This window comes from Ranitomeya variabilis, chromosome 2 (assembly GCF_051348905.1).
Source record: "Ranitomeya variabilis isolate aRanVar5 chromosome 2, aRanVar5.hap1, whole genome shotgun sequence".
Classification (NCBI taxonomy): Eukaryota; Metazoa; Chordata; class Amphibia; order Anura; family Dendrobatidae; genus Ranitomeya; species Ranitomeya variabilis.
Genome location: NC_135233.1, coordinates 180,413,232 through 180,430,328, shown reverse-complemented (window position 1 = coordinate 180,430,328; position 17,097 = coordinate 180,413,232). Strand labels below are relative to the sequence as shown.

The 17,097-nt window shown below is 44.4% G+C and overlaps 1 protein-coding gene across 8 annotated transcripts in view; it reads right to left on the bottom strand.

The window, feature by feature from the left end:
- The window catches only part of AHCTF1 (AT-hook containing transcription factor 1), a 215,027-nt gene that overhangs the window by 60,394 nt on the left and 137,536 nt on the right, over window positions 1-17,097 (bottom strand). For 7 of the 8 annotated variants that reach the window (XR_013221111.1, XM_077283248.1, XM_077283250.1 and 4 more), the window contains 2 exons: window positions 16,381-16,780; window positions 2,819-2,918 (listed from right to left, as the gene is read on the bottom strand). Coding sequence is in view for 7 of the 8 variants with exons in the window: in XM_077283248.1 (XP_077139363.1) it covers window positions 2,819-2,918; window positions 16,381-16,780 (500 nt within the window). In the remaining variant the exon portion in view is untranslated. The remainder of the gene's footprint in view (window positions 1-2,818; window positions 2,919-16,380; window positions 16,781-17,097) is intronic. The other variant, XM_077283249.1, reaches the window with a different exon arrangement.

Genomic DNA, 17,097 nt, shown 5'->3' with positions numbered 1-17,097 from the left:
GTACCTCGTCTACGTCTGTCATCCCACCTAGACCGATCCCTTGAAGGTGAAAAGGTACGCTTCCCTCCGCGACCGAACCTTCTTTTATTAAAGGGACGACGGTAGGACCCCAGCAGATTGGGGAACTTCTTTTTGTCATCTCCCGCCTTCTCTAGGAGTTCGTCTAAGGTGGGCCCGAATAGGTACTCCCCTTTACAAGGAATGATGCAGAGTTTTGACCTTGATTGTATATCGCCTGGCCAACATTTCAGCCAAAGAGCCCTCCTGGCCGCATTCGAGAGACCTGCTGCTCTAGCAGCCATTTTGACAGAGTCAATAGATGCATCTGATAAGAAAGCAGCCGCTTCTTGGATCAGTGGTAAGGCAGTCAAAATAGAGTCCCTTGATGCACCTTCTTTTAACTGAGTCTCCAACTGTTCCAACCAGACCATCATTGATCTGGCTGTACAGGTTGAAGCCACCGCAGGCCTTAAAGAACCGGCCGCCATCTCCCAGGTACTTTTTAGAAAGGTGTCCGCTTTTCTATCAAGGGGGTCCTTAAGGGTCCCCATGTCCTCAAAAGGGAGAGAGGCCCGTTTTGCCACTTTGGCTATTGCCGCGTCCAACTTAGGGGCTTTTTCCCAGTTGGTGACTGCAGGATCATCGAATGGATATCTGCGCTTCTGCGCTGGAGGTAAGGAACCCTTCCTTTCGGGTTTTTTCCATTCTTTATTGATGAGATCCTGGATTTTTTTATTGAGCGGGAAGACTCTCCGTTTTTTCTGCTCCAACCCACTGAACATAATTTCCTCCTTGGAAAGTTGGGGTCTCGGTTCCGTTATGCCCATCGTTCCTCTGACCGCCTTAACCAGCTTATCCACTCGTTCAAGGGGTAGACAGAAGCGGGCGGTGTCCTCATCCGAGGAAGAGGATGACGCAGCTGAACCGGAAAAAACTTCCTCCTTATCCTCTTCCACTGAAGAATCGGAGAGTAACGGAGCTTTGGACTTAGAGCTTCCTCCTTGAGAAAGATCCTTTAAGGATTGTCTGACCTCCATTCTGATCATTTCCTTCAAGCTGGTGGTCATAGTAAGGGATTCCTCCGCTACCTGAGGGGGGTAAGTAAAGCAATCTAATCCCTGTAGATATAATGCTCTCCCCCTCACCCCTTTCCTGAGACCTCACCGTCTGCTGGATACAGGGCCCACATAATTTTTTAGGGCACGAATCAGGTAGGGGAACCCCGCAGATGCCACATTCCCTGTGTTTCGCCTTCCCGGCACATTTCTTTCCCTATAATGGAACATATGAGGGGAATCGTGTCACTGGGTGAACTTTCACGAAGATCACTTACCAGCGCTGCCCAAAGAAAAAGTACCGGAATACGAGGGGGATTTCCACTGGCTGATGCTCCAGACCCCTGTCTGGAGGTGCTTTTGTGGCCAGACTCACTACTCCTCCTGTCGCGATCCTTCCCTTTGGGCTTCTGGGACACCTCTTGCAGCAACTGCACGTGCTCGTCCTCCATCTTCACCATATGAGGCCAGAAGCAAGGGATCACGATCCGGAGTTCCTTTTATAACCCCTCCTCCGGTCAGCAGCTGTGCCTAGCGCTCCCCTGATTATTTCTTCCGGCCTCCCCCTGGTGCAGGCGGTAAGCCTGGGGCTCAGAACGCCGGCGATGCTATTACCGGTGGGCGCCGCCATCTTGGATTCACTGCGCATGCGCAGGACCCCGGAAACCCGGAAGTGACCGCCGACTCCTCCCCCGGCATCACCCGGGCTCCCAGCGCTTCAGTATCGGCGCACAGAGCGGCGAGGACGCCGGACAGAGCCGCATCACCCCCGGATGGCGCCCCCGAGCACCGCCGCATACCTGAGACCCCAGCCACCACAGAAGGAGGAGACCCAGGGGACATACTCACCCGGCGCTGGCCCGGAGACAGGACACCACCGGTGGCTGCTCCCTGCTGGAATGTCGCCACATGCAGCCCTGCCAGGACCATTGCGACATCTACCAGGAACCCCGCACCGGCCGAGGTAGGAGACCCCCTCGCTACCTGAGTCGGCCGGCCGGCCTGGGATCCTTTTGTGAAATCTGCAGGATCCCATCCCGTTAGGAACAGGAAACCAACTGATGCATGGGAGAGGTGCCGCCCTTTTGTATCTGTGGGTTTCCTGTTCCTAAAGGGGCGGATCCCCTCTCTCGTGGTGCTGTCATGGGAGTCCGAATAAAACATACAAACTCCTTGCAGATGTTGTCCAAGGTGGGATTAGAACCCAGGACTCCAGCGCTGCAATGTTAACCACTGAGCCACTGTGCTGCCCCAGAGTTGAGCAAATATGTTTGGAATCAGTTGCCGAATCTGAATTTGCCATATTCGTGCCATACTGCTACCTTAATCGTGCTGAATTTGTGTGTGGTAATCGATTCTGAACATATTCGTTCATTTCTACTCCCATTGACGTTCGGCTGTGTTTGGCAAATATTGCAAAAACAATATTCGCCGCTGATCATAATCGGAACCGAATTTCAAAAAATTCGCTCAACTCTATTCATTATAACCCTGGGAAGAAAAAATTATTGCTAAAACAGGAACTATAGCTAGTAATCGGATTTCAAATTAGCTGGTAGTTACAGCCAAAACTCTAGTATAATAGAGAAAGTAGGGGAAAACCACTCTACAATATGATCATAACTAAGTTCCACAAACAGAATTGGTATTAATGTAGCACATCACTCCTCCACATGTGGTCGGTGTACCGCAGGTTGAGCTAACACTTCCCCTGGGGGGACTTAGCTTGGAATAGTGGGGAAGATATTATAATTCACTGTTACCTGTCAACTAGTGGAACAGGTTCTTGAACAAGCGTTAAGTTCTGTAGTACTTCTGATTCTTTTTCGTTCACAAAATATATATCTTCGGTATTTATATCTTCTGAAATAGATTAAAAAAAAAGTTTAATTCAGAACATTAAAAGGGTTGTCTGGTCCGGTATGAAATGGACCAACTCCTAAAATATTTAATAAATTGGGTAAAGTATTTAGATGCAGTATGTGCCGAATATTTTTTCATGAGAACTTGGGAAAGTTATGAAATCTCTCTCTCTATATATAATTGTCTAAGGGGTACTTCCGTCTGTCTGTCGCGGAAACCCCGGGTCGCTGATTGGCCGCGCCCGGCGATATTGGGGCAGGATTTAAACACCGCTTCACCTTTTACTATTGATGCTGCCTATGCAGCATCAATCGTAAAAACATCTAATGTTAAAAATAATAATAAAAAAAAACAAAAAAACCCCCCATTATATTCTCACCTTCCGGCGTCCGCGGCAGCCTTTCCCGCTCCTCACAACGCTCCGGTCCCAAGAATGCCTTGCGGCAATGACTCGAGATCACATAGCGGTCTCGCGAGATGATGACGTCGCGAGACCGCTACATCATCACGGGTTATTGCCGCAAGGCATTACTGGGAACGGAGCGTCGCAAGGAGCATCGCTAAAGCCCTGGGCTGGATCCGGGGGCCGCCGGAAGGGGAGTATACAACTTATTTTAATTTTTTTTTTTTTTTTTTTTTTTTAAACAGGAATATGGTGCCCTCCATGCTATATACTGCGTGGGCTGTGCTATATCCTGCGCGGGCTGTGCTATATACTGCGCGGGCTGTGCTATATACTACGTGGCTGGGCAATACGTGGTCTGTGTTATATGCTACGTGGGCTGTGAGACTTTCGCCCGGGGTCCTCAAAAACCTGGAGCTGGCCCTGGCATCACTGATTGTTCGTGGCCGGACGGGGCGACAAATCAGCGACAGATGGCAATCCGGCCGTGAATTGGCGCGGCATTTGGTCACGCCCGGACGGCTGAATCCTGTGTATTCATTGTGTTATTCTGAAATCTTCATAAATAAACTACATACATATTCTAGAATACCCGATGCGTTAGAATCGGGCCACCATCTAGTGTCCTATAAATGTCTGTTCTGTACACGACTGGTCTAATCTCTAGAATATATAAGTAGATGTTGCAGTCTCGTACTGATGGCCATACTTGGACAGCAAGGTTAAAATGGAAATCATATGTGGGGCAGATCACAGAAGAACAATGGAAAGAGGTATTGGAGCAGTTTCCCAGACTGTCCCCGTGTGAATCTGAGAGACTCTCGCAGAAATATCTCATACACAGGGTGTATAGAACGCCGAGCTTCCTTTTTAACCCCTTTACCCCAAGGGTGGTTTGCACGGTAATGACCGGCCAATTTTTTACAATTCTGACCACTGTCCCTTTATGAGGTTTTAACTCGGGAACGCCTCAACGGATCCCGGTGATTCTGACACTATTTTCTCGTGACATATTGTACTTCATGACAGTGGTAAAATTTCTTTGATATTACTTGCGTTTATTTGTGGGAAAAAAAAAAGGAAGTTCGGCGAAAATTTCGCAATTTTCCAACTTTGAATTTTCATGCCCTTAAATTAGAGATATGTTACGCAAAATACTTAGTAAGTAACATTTCCCACATGTCTACTTTACATCAGCACAATTTTGGAACCAAATTTTTTTTTGTTAGGGAGTTATAAGGGTTAAAAGTTGACCAGCGATTTCTCATTCTTACAACACCATTTTTTTTTTTTTTGGGACCACATCACATTTGAAGTCACTTTCAGGGGTCTATATGATAGAAAATACCCAAGTGTGACATTCTAAAAACTGCTCCGCTCAAGGAGCTCAAAACCACATTCAAGAAGTTTATTATTATTTATTTATAAAGCACCATTAATTCTATGGTGCTGTACATGAGAAAAGGGGTTACATACAGCGCTTCACAGGAATTTTTGGAATGTTTAAAAAAATGTTAATTTTTTTCACAAAAAAGTTACTTCAGATCCAATTTGTTTTATTTTACCAAGGGTAACAGAAGAAATTGGACCCCAAAGTTGTTGTGCAATTTGTTCTGAGAACGTTGATACCCATATATGGGGGTAAACCACTGTTCGGGCATATCGCAGAGCTTGCAAGGAAAGGAGCAACGTTTGAATTTTTCAACGCAGAATTGGCTGGAACTGAGATCAGATGCCATGTCGCGTTTGGAGAGCCCCTGATGTTGCCTAAACAGTGGAAACCCCCCACAAGTGACCCCATTTTGGAAACTAGACCACCTAAGGAACTTATCTAGATGTGTGGTGTGCACTTTGAACCCACAATTGTTTCACTAAAGTTTATAATGTAGAGCCGTGAAAATTAAAAAATCATTTTATTTCCACAAATAGCCGGATTACTTACCGGTAATGCTCTTTTAATGAGTCCATGACAGCACCCACTGGATGTGACTGGGTGCGGTCATGGCGAAGGGTAAAAATGATCTTTTAGCCGCCAATTTTGTATTTTCCCAAGGGTATTCGGAGAAATTAGACCATAAAAGTTGTTGTTCAATTTGTCCTGAGTTCGCTGATACCCATATGTGGGGGTAAACCACTGTTTGGGCGCATGGCAGAGCTCGTAAGGGAAGGAGCACAGTTTTACTTTTTCAACGCAGAATTGGATGGAATTTTGATCAGATGTCATGCTGCGTTTGCAGAGCCCATGATGCGCCTAAACTGTGGAAACCCCCCAATTCTAACTCCAACCCTAACACACCCTAACCCCAACACACCCCTAACCCCAACCCAAACACACTCCTAACTCCAACACACCCCTAACCCTAATCCCAACCCCAAACACACCCCTAACCCTAACACACCCCTAACCCTAATCCCAAAAATAACCCTAACCACACCCCTAACCCAAATGTAAACGTAATCCAAACCCTAACCCCAAACTTTAGCTGCAGATGCAGCCCCAACTTTAGCCGCAGCCCCAACTTTAGCCGCAACCCCAACTTTAGCCCTAACGGGAAAATGGAAATAAATACTTTTTTTTCCCCTAACAAAGGCAGTGGATAAAGGGGGGGTTTGATTTACTACTTATAGCGGGTTTTTATGTTTGGCAGCTGTCACACACTAAAAGACGCTTTTTATTGCAAACAATTGTTTTGGTGCTATAATTTTTCCATATTTTGGTCAGAGTCATGAGAGGTCTTGTTTTTTGCGGGACGAGTTGACGTTTTTATTGGTACCATTTTCGGGCACAACATTTTTTGATCACTTTTTATTCCAATTTTTGTTAGGCAGAATGAACAAAAACCAGCAATTCGTGAGTTTATTATTTTTTTTTTTTTGGGGGGGGGGGGCGTTTATAACATTCCACGTTTGGTAAAAATTGATAAAGCAGTTTTATTCTTCGGGTCAGTACGATTACAGCACTACCTCATTTATATCATTTTTTATGTTTTGACGCTTTTATACAATGAAAACTTTTTTATATAAAAAATAATTATTTTTGCATGGCTTTATTCTGAGGGCTATAACTTTTTTCGCAGATGACGCTGTATGGTGGCTTGTTTTTTTGTGGGATAAGATGATGTTTTCAGCCGTACCATGTTTATTTAAATCCGTTTTTTTGATCGTGTGTTATTCCACTTTTTGTTCGGCGTAGTTACCGAAATACCGAGATACTAAATATGTGTACTATTGTTTTATTTTATTTATATAAAGAAAGGTATTTATTGGACTACTATTTATTTTTTTCTTTATTTAGGATTTTTTTTTTAAAATATTTTTGTACAGTTATATATATATATATTTTTTTTTTTTAACTTTTTTACATTGACACCACTATATAGTGCCAGATCGCTGAACTGACACTTTGCAGACCACTGTGTCAGATCAGCGATCTGACAGGCAGTGCAGGAGGCTTGCCGGCGCCTGTTCTTAGCAGGCACTGACAAGCCACCTCCTTGCAGGACCCTGCGGCCATCTTGGATCCGGGGGCCTGCTGGGAGGAGACAGGCGGAGAGACCCTTGGAACAACGCGATCACAGTGTTGTTCCGAGGGTCTCAGGAAAGCACGCAGGGAGCCCTCTCCCTGCGTGACCGCTCCTGGCACATAGTGCCGGTTATCAGCTGTGATAATCAACTGACATCCGGTTGCGCTCCCCACGTGAGCGTGGCTATTCGCATATGACGTACTATCCCGTCGATGGTCATACAGGCCCAGGTCACCTCGACAGGATAGTACGTCTGATGTCAGAACAGGGTTAGGATAGGGGTCCGCTCAGATGCAGACTGTCCTAGATGTGGAGCAGAGGATGCGCATTTAATGCACCTGTTCTGGGAGTGCAGTAAACTGGGCTCATATTGGAAACAAAAGTTAGCTCTAATACAAAGGGTGTTTGGTGGTGCAACTTCAGGCAAACCCAAAGGTGTGTGTGCTTGGGCCATCTGGGAGAGTCGACGGACTTTGAATTTCCGCTGGCCTTTGGGTTATTGCGAATATTGTACCAGGTTCGCAAACTTATTGCATCACATTGATTAGATATCCAACCTCCGTCGGTCAATGCACTAATGAACAGGACAAATTATAACATTTGGATGGAAAACGGGGTTTATAAAAAAAGAAAAACAATAAAATTTGAAAATATATGGGGACCATGGTTAAATTTGCCAGGCTAGAGAGCTACAATATTCCCAGGTTTTGTATATAAGGGTAATAAGTAGATATAGTATATAGAAGCGACTATTGTGTGTCATTTACCGTATATACTCGAGTATAAGCCAAGGCACCCAATTTTGCCAGGGAAAACTGGGTAAAACCTATTGACTCGAGTATAAGCCGGGTATACATTGTCCCCGCATCCCTGTCCTGCTATGCGTGGCTCCCCCGTCGCTGTCCGGCTATGCGTGGCTTCCCCCGTCGCTATCCTGCTATACATGGCATTCCCCCTGTCCTCTCCTGGTACGCATGGCTCACCCGTCCTGGTTTGTGTGGCTTCCCCCATCCTCTCCTGGTATGCGTGACTCACCCCCCCCCCCCCCCATCTCGTCCCATAGTTGTATGCATGGCTCTTCCGGTTTCGTCGCTGTATGTATGGCTGTATGTATGTATGTAATGTCCAGGAAGGATGGGAAATCTTGAAAAATGAGATTCTCAAAGCACAAATCATTAACAATTCCAAAAAGAGGGACAAAAAGCATTTAAGGAAACCAGGATGGATGAAGACAGAACTTAAACACATGCTAAAAAGGGAGAGAGAAATGTTTATCAAATGGAAAGAGGGAGGCATAGCTAAAGAAGAATATAATGCTGTCTGCAGAACCTGCAGGGCACGAATCAGATTAATTAAAGCTGACAATGAATTAAAGCTTGCAAGAGACGTCAAAAGCAATAAAAAAGGATTCTGGGGATATGACAAAAGTAAAAAATAGTCAAAGATGCTATTAGGATTTTTACAGGATGAAAATGATGAAATGCTAAGAAAGGATGTTGAGAAGGCCGAACTTTTAAATTCCTATTTTGCATCTGTTATCTCTCAGAAAGAAAATTTAACATCAACTGATTTTCACTGTCCTATTAAAGGAATAGAAGAATCCAGGATATCTATAAACAGAAAGCTAGGAAACAGTTAGCTAACATAAATGAATTCAAGTCTCCAGGTCCAGATGAATTACACCCCAGAGTACTGAAGGAGATAGCAGAAGAAATTTTTGAACCACTCTCCATAATCTTTGAAAATTCTTGGAGAACAGGAGAAGTCCCAGAAGATTGGAGAATAGCAAATGTTGTTTTTATCTTCAAAAAGGGGAAGAAGGTGGACCCAGGGAACTATAGGCCGCCGAGTCTGACTTCCAAACCAGGAAAGATCTTTGAACAAATTAATTAACAACATGTATGTAAGTACCTGGTTAAGAATGAAATGATTAGCCAGAATCAGCATGGGTTTGAAACTAATAAGTCATGTCAGACTAACTTAATTTCCTTCTATGACAGAATCACTAACTGGGTGGATAAGGGAAATGCTGTAGCTCTAATATATCTTGACTTAAGCAAAGCATTTGACAAAGTATCTCACACCATCCTTATTGATAAAATGACTAAGTATGGAATGGGCTCTGTCTTGGGCCCTGTATTGTTCAACATCTTTATCAATGATTTAGATGAAGGAATTGAGGGTACACTGATTAAATTTGATGATGACAAAGCTAGAAGGCATAGCTAATACTAGAGAAGCGAGAGAGAGGATTCAGAAAGATATATAAACTGGGGCAGTGGGCAGCAACTAACAGAATGGTTTTTAACAAGGAAAAATGCAAAGTACTACATCTGGGCAATAAAAATGAAAAAAGCATATACAGAATGGGAGTAATAGGGCTATGCAACAGCACATGTGAAAAAGTCTTGGGTATACTAATAGATCATAAACTGAACATGAGTCAACAGTGTAATGCAGCAGCAAAAAAGGCAAATGCAATTCTGGGATGTATTAACAGAAGCATACAGTCATTGTTGACCTCTACTCCTCTTTGGTCAGATCTCATTTGGAATACTGTGTCCAGTTTTGGGCACCACACCAAAAAAACACAACAAACTGGAGCAAGTTCAGAGGATATCGACCAGAATGGTGACCGGTCTGCAAACCATGTCCTATGAGGAATGGTTACAGGATTTGGGAATGTTTAGTTTGCAAAAAAGAAGAATGAGGGGAGACTTAATAGCTGTCTACAAATATCTCAAGGGCTGTCACATTGTAGAAGGATCATCTTTATTCTCATATGCACAAGACTAGAAGCAATGGGATGAAACTGAATGGGAGGAGACACATTAGATATTAGAAAAAACTTTTTGACAGTTAGGGTGATCAATGAGTGGAACAGGCTGCCACGAGAGGTGGCGAGTTCTCCTTCCATGGAAGCCTTCAAACAGAGGCTGGACAGACATCTGTCTGGGATGATTTACCGTAGTGAATCCTGCTTTGAGCAGGGGGTTGGACCAGATGACCAAGGAGGTCCCTTCCAACTCTACCATTCTATGATTCTATGATATAGATCTCAGCTTTTAGTTAAGAAGAATTTGTGCTGCAGTTTATGTACATGCTTAGTAGGGAAGCTCCTCCTCTACGTAGCGATGGGCAGTCCAGCTCTTTTTGGTGATCCGGCTCTCTTGACTCCGCTCACCAAGAGCCGGCTCTTTTGGATCTTAAATGGATCCCTATTAAATATGTGTTCATTTTAAATGTGTTCACATATTCTGATGTGAATGTTTCCAAAACTCCGCCCACCCAAGGCCAAAACCCAGCCGACTTGCTGTTAGCCCATTAAATTGATGAATGAGTGGAGTCTGGGTCAGGTGTGTAACGCTACATCTGCAGAACACCAAAATGTTATGCCCAGTAAGAGCCATTGAGAGAATTCAGCGGCTCTCACTGGGGTGCTGGCTCTCATCGTTCACAGCAGGGAGCCGGCTCTTTGTACTGGATCATTCACGAATGACCCATCACTACTCTACAGATCAGAGCAAAAAGGCTCTGTAAGTTTTAGTTTGCTCTCATGTTTGCAGAGGTTAGTTGATCTGATGCTCTTCCTGTTCTTAGCTCTGCTAGCAGTTTCATTTTCTTTCTGAGGTATGATTCAGCACAAACGTGCACGCCCTCCCTCCTCAGACTGTGAAGCAGCATTATGACATGAAACATTTACTTATCCTAAGAAATGCCTGAGATTGAATATTCAGAGTAAAGCTATCTAATAATATATATTACAAACTTTAAATTTGTGATCTGTACTATTGATTTATGCAAAGTTTGTGTTGTTTCTATCCAAAATTATACCAGATTCCCTATTTTTGCAGGTATTAAAATATACCTTTGTTTTGTTTTTAGGACAAAATTTTTAGATCAAATGTATATGATTCCAAGATGCCTAAGAAGCTTCCTATTTTAGGAATTTGAGCATTTCACATCACTCTGGCAGTGATAAAAAATAATCCTGCGAGTACTTCCAATCTAAAAAAGAGAATTACAATGCTTACACCCAAAAGTTTTCAAGGCTGTGACTGAGGAAGATCACAGCGACACCAAGAAACCAGAGACCAGCACTTCAGCCATGCAAAGAGAAGTCTCAAACATTAGTTACAAGATATTTTGTAAGTGACAGTTACTGTATCTGACAGCAGATATGTTTAAAAGACAGCTCAGAGCTTGTTGTGAAAGACTGTACCATTATCATTATCTGCACTACCAGCTTTTACAGCTCTACACACTGGGTGTTTTTTATGCTATTTTTCAGCTGCTTTTTACAGTACCAGCAGAGCCTACAAGTTTTCAGAAATCTAGCATGACAGTGCGGCAAACACCACTTCTGATCGACGGTGAAACCATCCCCGCCGGACAGAGAGCCACGGTTCCCAATAGACAGCGTGAGTGCTCAGCTGTGATCGGTGGTATAGTTTACCTCTGGTTACTGGTGTCAGCTCACAGGACTACTGCTCCCATCATCCGAAACCTACTGCCGCTAATAACCTTGAGCAGGAGGGGATGATGGGAATATTCATCAGCCGTTCCTGCGCTGGAAATAAAAGAGAAAAAAAAAAAAAACCCTGTGTGGGTTTCCCCCCTATTTTTGATAACAAGCCGGGCAAAACGCAAAAACAACCTTCAACTGTCAGCTTCAGCAAGGCTGGTTTTCAAGAATAGAGGGGTCCCCACACTGTTTCTTAAATTTTTTAAAATAAATAAAAAAAAATGGCGTGGGGTCCCCTCCATTTTTGACAACCAGCCTTGCTAAAGCAGAGAGCTGGTATTCTCAGGCTGGAAATGGGCCATGGATTTTGGCCCCACCAAGCCTAAAAATAGCAGCCAGCAGCCACCCAGAAAAGGTACATCCCACTTGCCCTGTAGCGGTGTCAAGTGAGATTCATATTTGTGGGGCTGATGTCACCTTTGTATTGTCAAGTGTGTGCGGATTTTTCTGCACTGATTTGGTAAATCCGCACTGCGGAATTACTGCGTTTTTTCCGCTATTTTTGTGCATATTCCACTTGCGGTTTTAATAGATTCCTATTATGGAGCAGGTGTAAAACGCTGCGGAATCCGCACAAAGAATTGACATGCTGCGGAATAAACAACGCAGCTTTTCCGCACGTTTTTTTCCGCAGCATGTGCACTGCAGATTTTGTTTTCCATACGTTTACATGGTACTGTAAACTCATGAAAAACTGCTGCAAATACGCAGCGGCCAATCCGCTGCGGATCCGCAGCAAAATCCGCAACGTGTGCACATAGCCTAATGGAGAGGCGTCTATAAGACACCCATCCATTACTAAACCTATAGTTGTATGGTAAAGACACAGCCAGAATACAGTATTTTATTAGAAATAAAACACACTTTTTCCATTTTTATTTAAAAATAACAAATACAGTTATACTCACCTAACGCCTATTCCACCGAAGCTCCCGTTCTCCAGTAATAACACAAAAACATCCCTCACCTATCAGTCTTTCTGTCCCACACCGTAATCCATGTCTGGGGGAGAAATAGTTTTCAACCTGGACAGTGCCAAGACTTAATTCACGGTGCTAGCGGGGATCTCTCCGAGGTCACCACAGTTCATCCCGGCTGGGAACGAAGCCTCAGTGACCAGAGGTAACCTCGAAGTCACCGACGGTCACCTGACAATACAAAAGTGACATCAACCAATCCTCCCCTTCCCACCGCCTAGAGGGCAAGTGGGAAGAGCGAGGTTAAGTGCCAGAATTGGCACATCTTGTAGATGTGCCTTTTCTGGAGCGGCTGAGAATTGATTATTTTAGCCTGGGGGGCAAGTATCCATGGCCCCTTCCTGGGCTATTAATGTCAGCCCGCAACTGTCCGCAAAGCCTTTGTTGGTTAATTATAGGGTCCCCCATTTTATAGTAAAGGCTAAGTATACAGCTGTGAGCTGATATTAATAGCCTGGGAAGCTCCATGGATATTACCCCCTTCGCAGGCTGTGGTGCGCAGGTGCTGGGAAAGGTCAGAGAGGCCCAGCACCTGCACACTGCAGTACTTTGCTCTGCCCTTAACAAGGCAAAGTACGCCTGCGCAGGAGCCGCGGCAAGAAGACAAGAGTAGGACGCGAGTGTATGAAGATGGGAGGCGCTGGACCTGGAACGCGATGCCAATCGGACCGGACCGCAGCAGGACAGCCCCTGGGTGAGTATAACATAACCTGTTTTTCCTATCTTTCATGATATATAGGGGGCTTATCTATAGTATTACAGAATGCTGGAAATAAGCCCCTGATGCCGGTGGCCTTAGTTTATAGGCCATTTTTGGGGTGACAGATTCCCTTTAAGAGGTTGGTCCTAGTCAATATTTACAGTTCACTCTGAATGAGCCCTTTTTTTTTTTCCTACCAGTATGTTCAGTGTTTTTCATCAGTAGAACACGCACCCATTGTAGTCTATGAGCATGCCTAAATCAATTTTCTATTGGACAGATTGTCCGCAAAAAACCCAAATAGAAATGTCGCTTTTGATCCAATTTGTACATCAAATTTGTCCCCTAAATGGATCCAAACAAATCAGATCCATGTTTGTTTAAGGGAAGCTTACATTTTTTGCATACAAGAAAACTGTCAGAAGCAATGACAGTCACTGGCAAGGTGGTAGAGGGGAGATATGCGTCACTGTGCTTAAGAGTGTCAAGTGATATGAACCAGAGCAGATACCCTGTCCAGACTCCCATGCCTAGCAAGTGAAGGTGCCAAAATTCACGACTTTGGGCAGTGGGGGGGGGGGGGGGGGGGGGGAGGGAATATGTGACAGTCACTGGCAGAGTGGTAGAGGGGAGATATGTGTCACTGCGCTTAACGGCATCAGTGATATGAACCAGAGCATTTTTCTCCAGCACACGTGTTGTGAGGGTTAAGTTAAATGAAAGAACTGGTTTAATGTGGACCTTCATAGAGCGGGTGGGAGAAGGTCCACTTTATCTCCCCTGGCAGACTGGCCAGGACCTGTGTGAGGTCATGATCATGTGATCAAGCACATGATGGGAAAAATCACAGGCTTAGGTTTAACCCCTTCATGACCTTGGGATTTTCCGTTTTTCCGTGTTCGTTTTTCGTTCCCCTCCTTCCCAGAGCCATAACTTAAATATTTTTCCGTCAATATGGCCATGTGAGGACTTATTTTTTGCAGGACGAGTTGTACTTTTGAACGACATCATTGGTTTTACCATGTCGTGTACTAGAGAATGGGAAAAAAATTCCAAGTGCGGTGAAATTGCAAAAAAAAAGTGCAATCCCATGCGTGTTTTTTGTTTGGCTTTTTTGCTAGGTTCACTAAATGCTAAAAATGACCTGCCATTGTGATTTTCCAGGTCAGTACGAGTTCATAGACACCAAACATGTCTAGGTTATTTTTTATCTAAGTGGTGAAAAAAAATTAAAAACTTTGCTAAAAAAAATAAAAAAAATTGTTATTTTCCAATACCCGTAGCGTCTCCATTTTTCGTTATCTGGGGTCGGGTGAGGGCTTATTTTTTGCGTGCCAAGCGGACGTCTTTAATGATACAATGTTGCAGATACGTTCTTTTGATCGCCTGTTATTGCATTTTAATGTCGCGGCGACCAAAAAAAAGTAATTTTGGCGTTTCAATTTTTTTATTCTCGCTACGCTGTTAAGGCTACTTTCACATTAGCGTCGTGCACTGCGACGTTGCGGCGCACCGACGCATACTGTGAAAGCGCCGCACAACGGGGGCAGCGGATGCTGTTTTTCAACGCATCCGCTGCCCCATTGTGATGTGCGGGGAGGCGGGGGCGGAGTTCCGGCCGAGCATGCGCGGTCGGAAATGCTGGACACGACGCACCAAAAAACATTACATGCAACGTTTTTTGGTGACGTGGGTCTGACGCAACTGTCGCACGACGGTTGCAACGTGTCGCACTGCGTCGCTAATGCAAGTCAATGGAGAAAAAAACGCATCCTGCAAGCACTTTTACAGGATGCGTTTTTTCTACAAAACGACGCATAGCGATGTGCAGTGCACAACGCTAGTGTGAAAGTAGCCTTAGCAATCTGGTTAATCATTTTTTTACTGATAGATCGGACGATTCTGAACGTGGCGATACCAAATATGTATATATTTGATATTTTTATTGTTTTATTTTGAATGGGGCGGAAGGGGGGTGATTTAAACTTTTTTTTATTTATTTCATACCTTTTTAAACTTTTTTTTGTTTGTTTTGTTTTTTACTTTTGCCATGCTTCAATAGCCTCCATGGGAGGCCAGAAGCTGGCATAGCCTGATAGGAGCGATCTGATGATCGCTGCTATGTAGCAGAGCCTATGTAGCTTAATTACAGGCTTGCTATGAGCGCCGGTCACAGGGTGGCGCTCACAGCAAGCCGGCATCAGTAACCATAGAGGTCTCAAGGAGACCTCTGGTTACTATACCGACGCATCGCTGACCCTCGATCATGTGACGGGGGTCGGCGATGAGCGCATTTCCGGCCGCGCGGCCGGAAGTGGTAGTTAAATGCCGCGGTCAGCGTTTGATAGCGGCATTTAACTAGTTAATAGCGGCAGATGGATCCCGATTCCACTCGCCGCTATTGCGCGCACATGTCAGCTGTTCAAAACAGACGACATGTCGCGGCTTTGATGTGGGCTCACCGATGGAGCCCACATCAAAGCAGGGGATCTGACCTCGGACGTACTATCCTGTCCGAGGTCAGAAAGGGGTTAAATAATCGAGCTCTACAGGCAAACTGGGTTCATCTAGCCAGGAGGGAGGAGTCTTCAGATGCTTTGTGGCTCATCGAGCACAGATAATCCAACCTGTGTTGCCCCAGAGCGGGGTGCTGCCCGCCACATACGGACTTGTGTTGCAGAATTTTTGTTTTCCTTTTGTTGTTTTGTTCCTGTTTTAGCCAGAAGAGCTGGGTTTTTGCTACCATGGGTTGGTTTATGTTGCCTGACAATAAGCCAACAAGGACTTAAAGAAACTGTGTTCCCATTTTTCCTGCCTCTCTGTGCCGCCACGTGAGTGAACTATCACATCATGAATACCTAATCAGAGCAGCACATGAAGGTCCCGCCACAGACTTGCCCCAAAGCACGAACATATCATTAACTCAAAATTGAAAATAAAGATTAACCAACAACCAGAAGATGGATTTCATCAACCAAGGTATCATTTCAAAATCAGTATAACGGCGCCGACCTGTCACTGTCTGTAGGCTACTGTGCACAATCCTGCTGACAGGTTCCCTTTAAGTCTTATTTAGGATTCAAGCAGATGTTCTTTAAACCTGGTTTGAGCACTGACCACAATGAAGGTCTCCCGCTCTGAACTGAATAGCCTCATAGGCATAAAAAGGCAGAAGGGATATAATTAAATTCCTAATTATGCAGAGGATTCCCTCCAAAACCAATTATCAATCTCTGCTGCCTCTATATGATGCTGTGTGTGCATTACATGTGCTATTCTATCTGCAATCAAACATGAGCACAGTACATAAAGGACATCATGGATGTGACATACCTTTCTCTGGTGTCTCCAGGGCTTCCACAATTGGTTTGTGGACATCTTCAGTTCCTACCACATCTTCAATTACTACCACACTGTCCATCTCAGCCTGTGGCTGCTGTTCACTAACTGAAAAATTCATATTAGCTGTTGAAACCACCTTGTCCTCAGGTGTTGGAGCATAATGATACTCTAGTGTTGTCTGATCAGACCTTGCAGACACATTGCTTGGGTCTTTGCTAGCCTCCATTTTGCTTGGGCTTCCATCTTGAATTCCAGATGACGATTCATCCATTTCATCATTGTCTGAATTAGCATCATTTTCTGTAAGCATAGCCACTCTTTCTGCCCACATAGTCTTTTGACCAGCCTTCTGAACAGGAGAAACTGTGGGTTCTTGCTCAGTTGACAAAATCTGTTAGTAAAAGATTGCTGAATATTAAAAAAAAAACAAAATGTGACAAAAAAACCTAGTGGAATACTACTTAAGGTGTTGACCAAACCATTTTTTTTTTAATATGACCTAAAAAGGTGCCTAATTCATAAGTGTTAAAAACAGTTTAAAGGGAACCTGTCACCCCCAAAATTGAAGGTGAGCTAAGCCCACCGGCATCAGGGGCTTATCTATAGCATTCTGTAGATAAGCCCCCAATGTATCCTGAAAGATGAGAAAAAGGTTAAATTATACTCACCCAGGGGCGGTCCCCGCTGCGGTCCGGTCCGGTGGGCGTC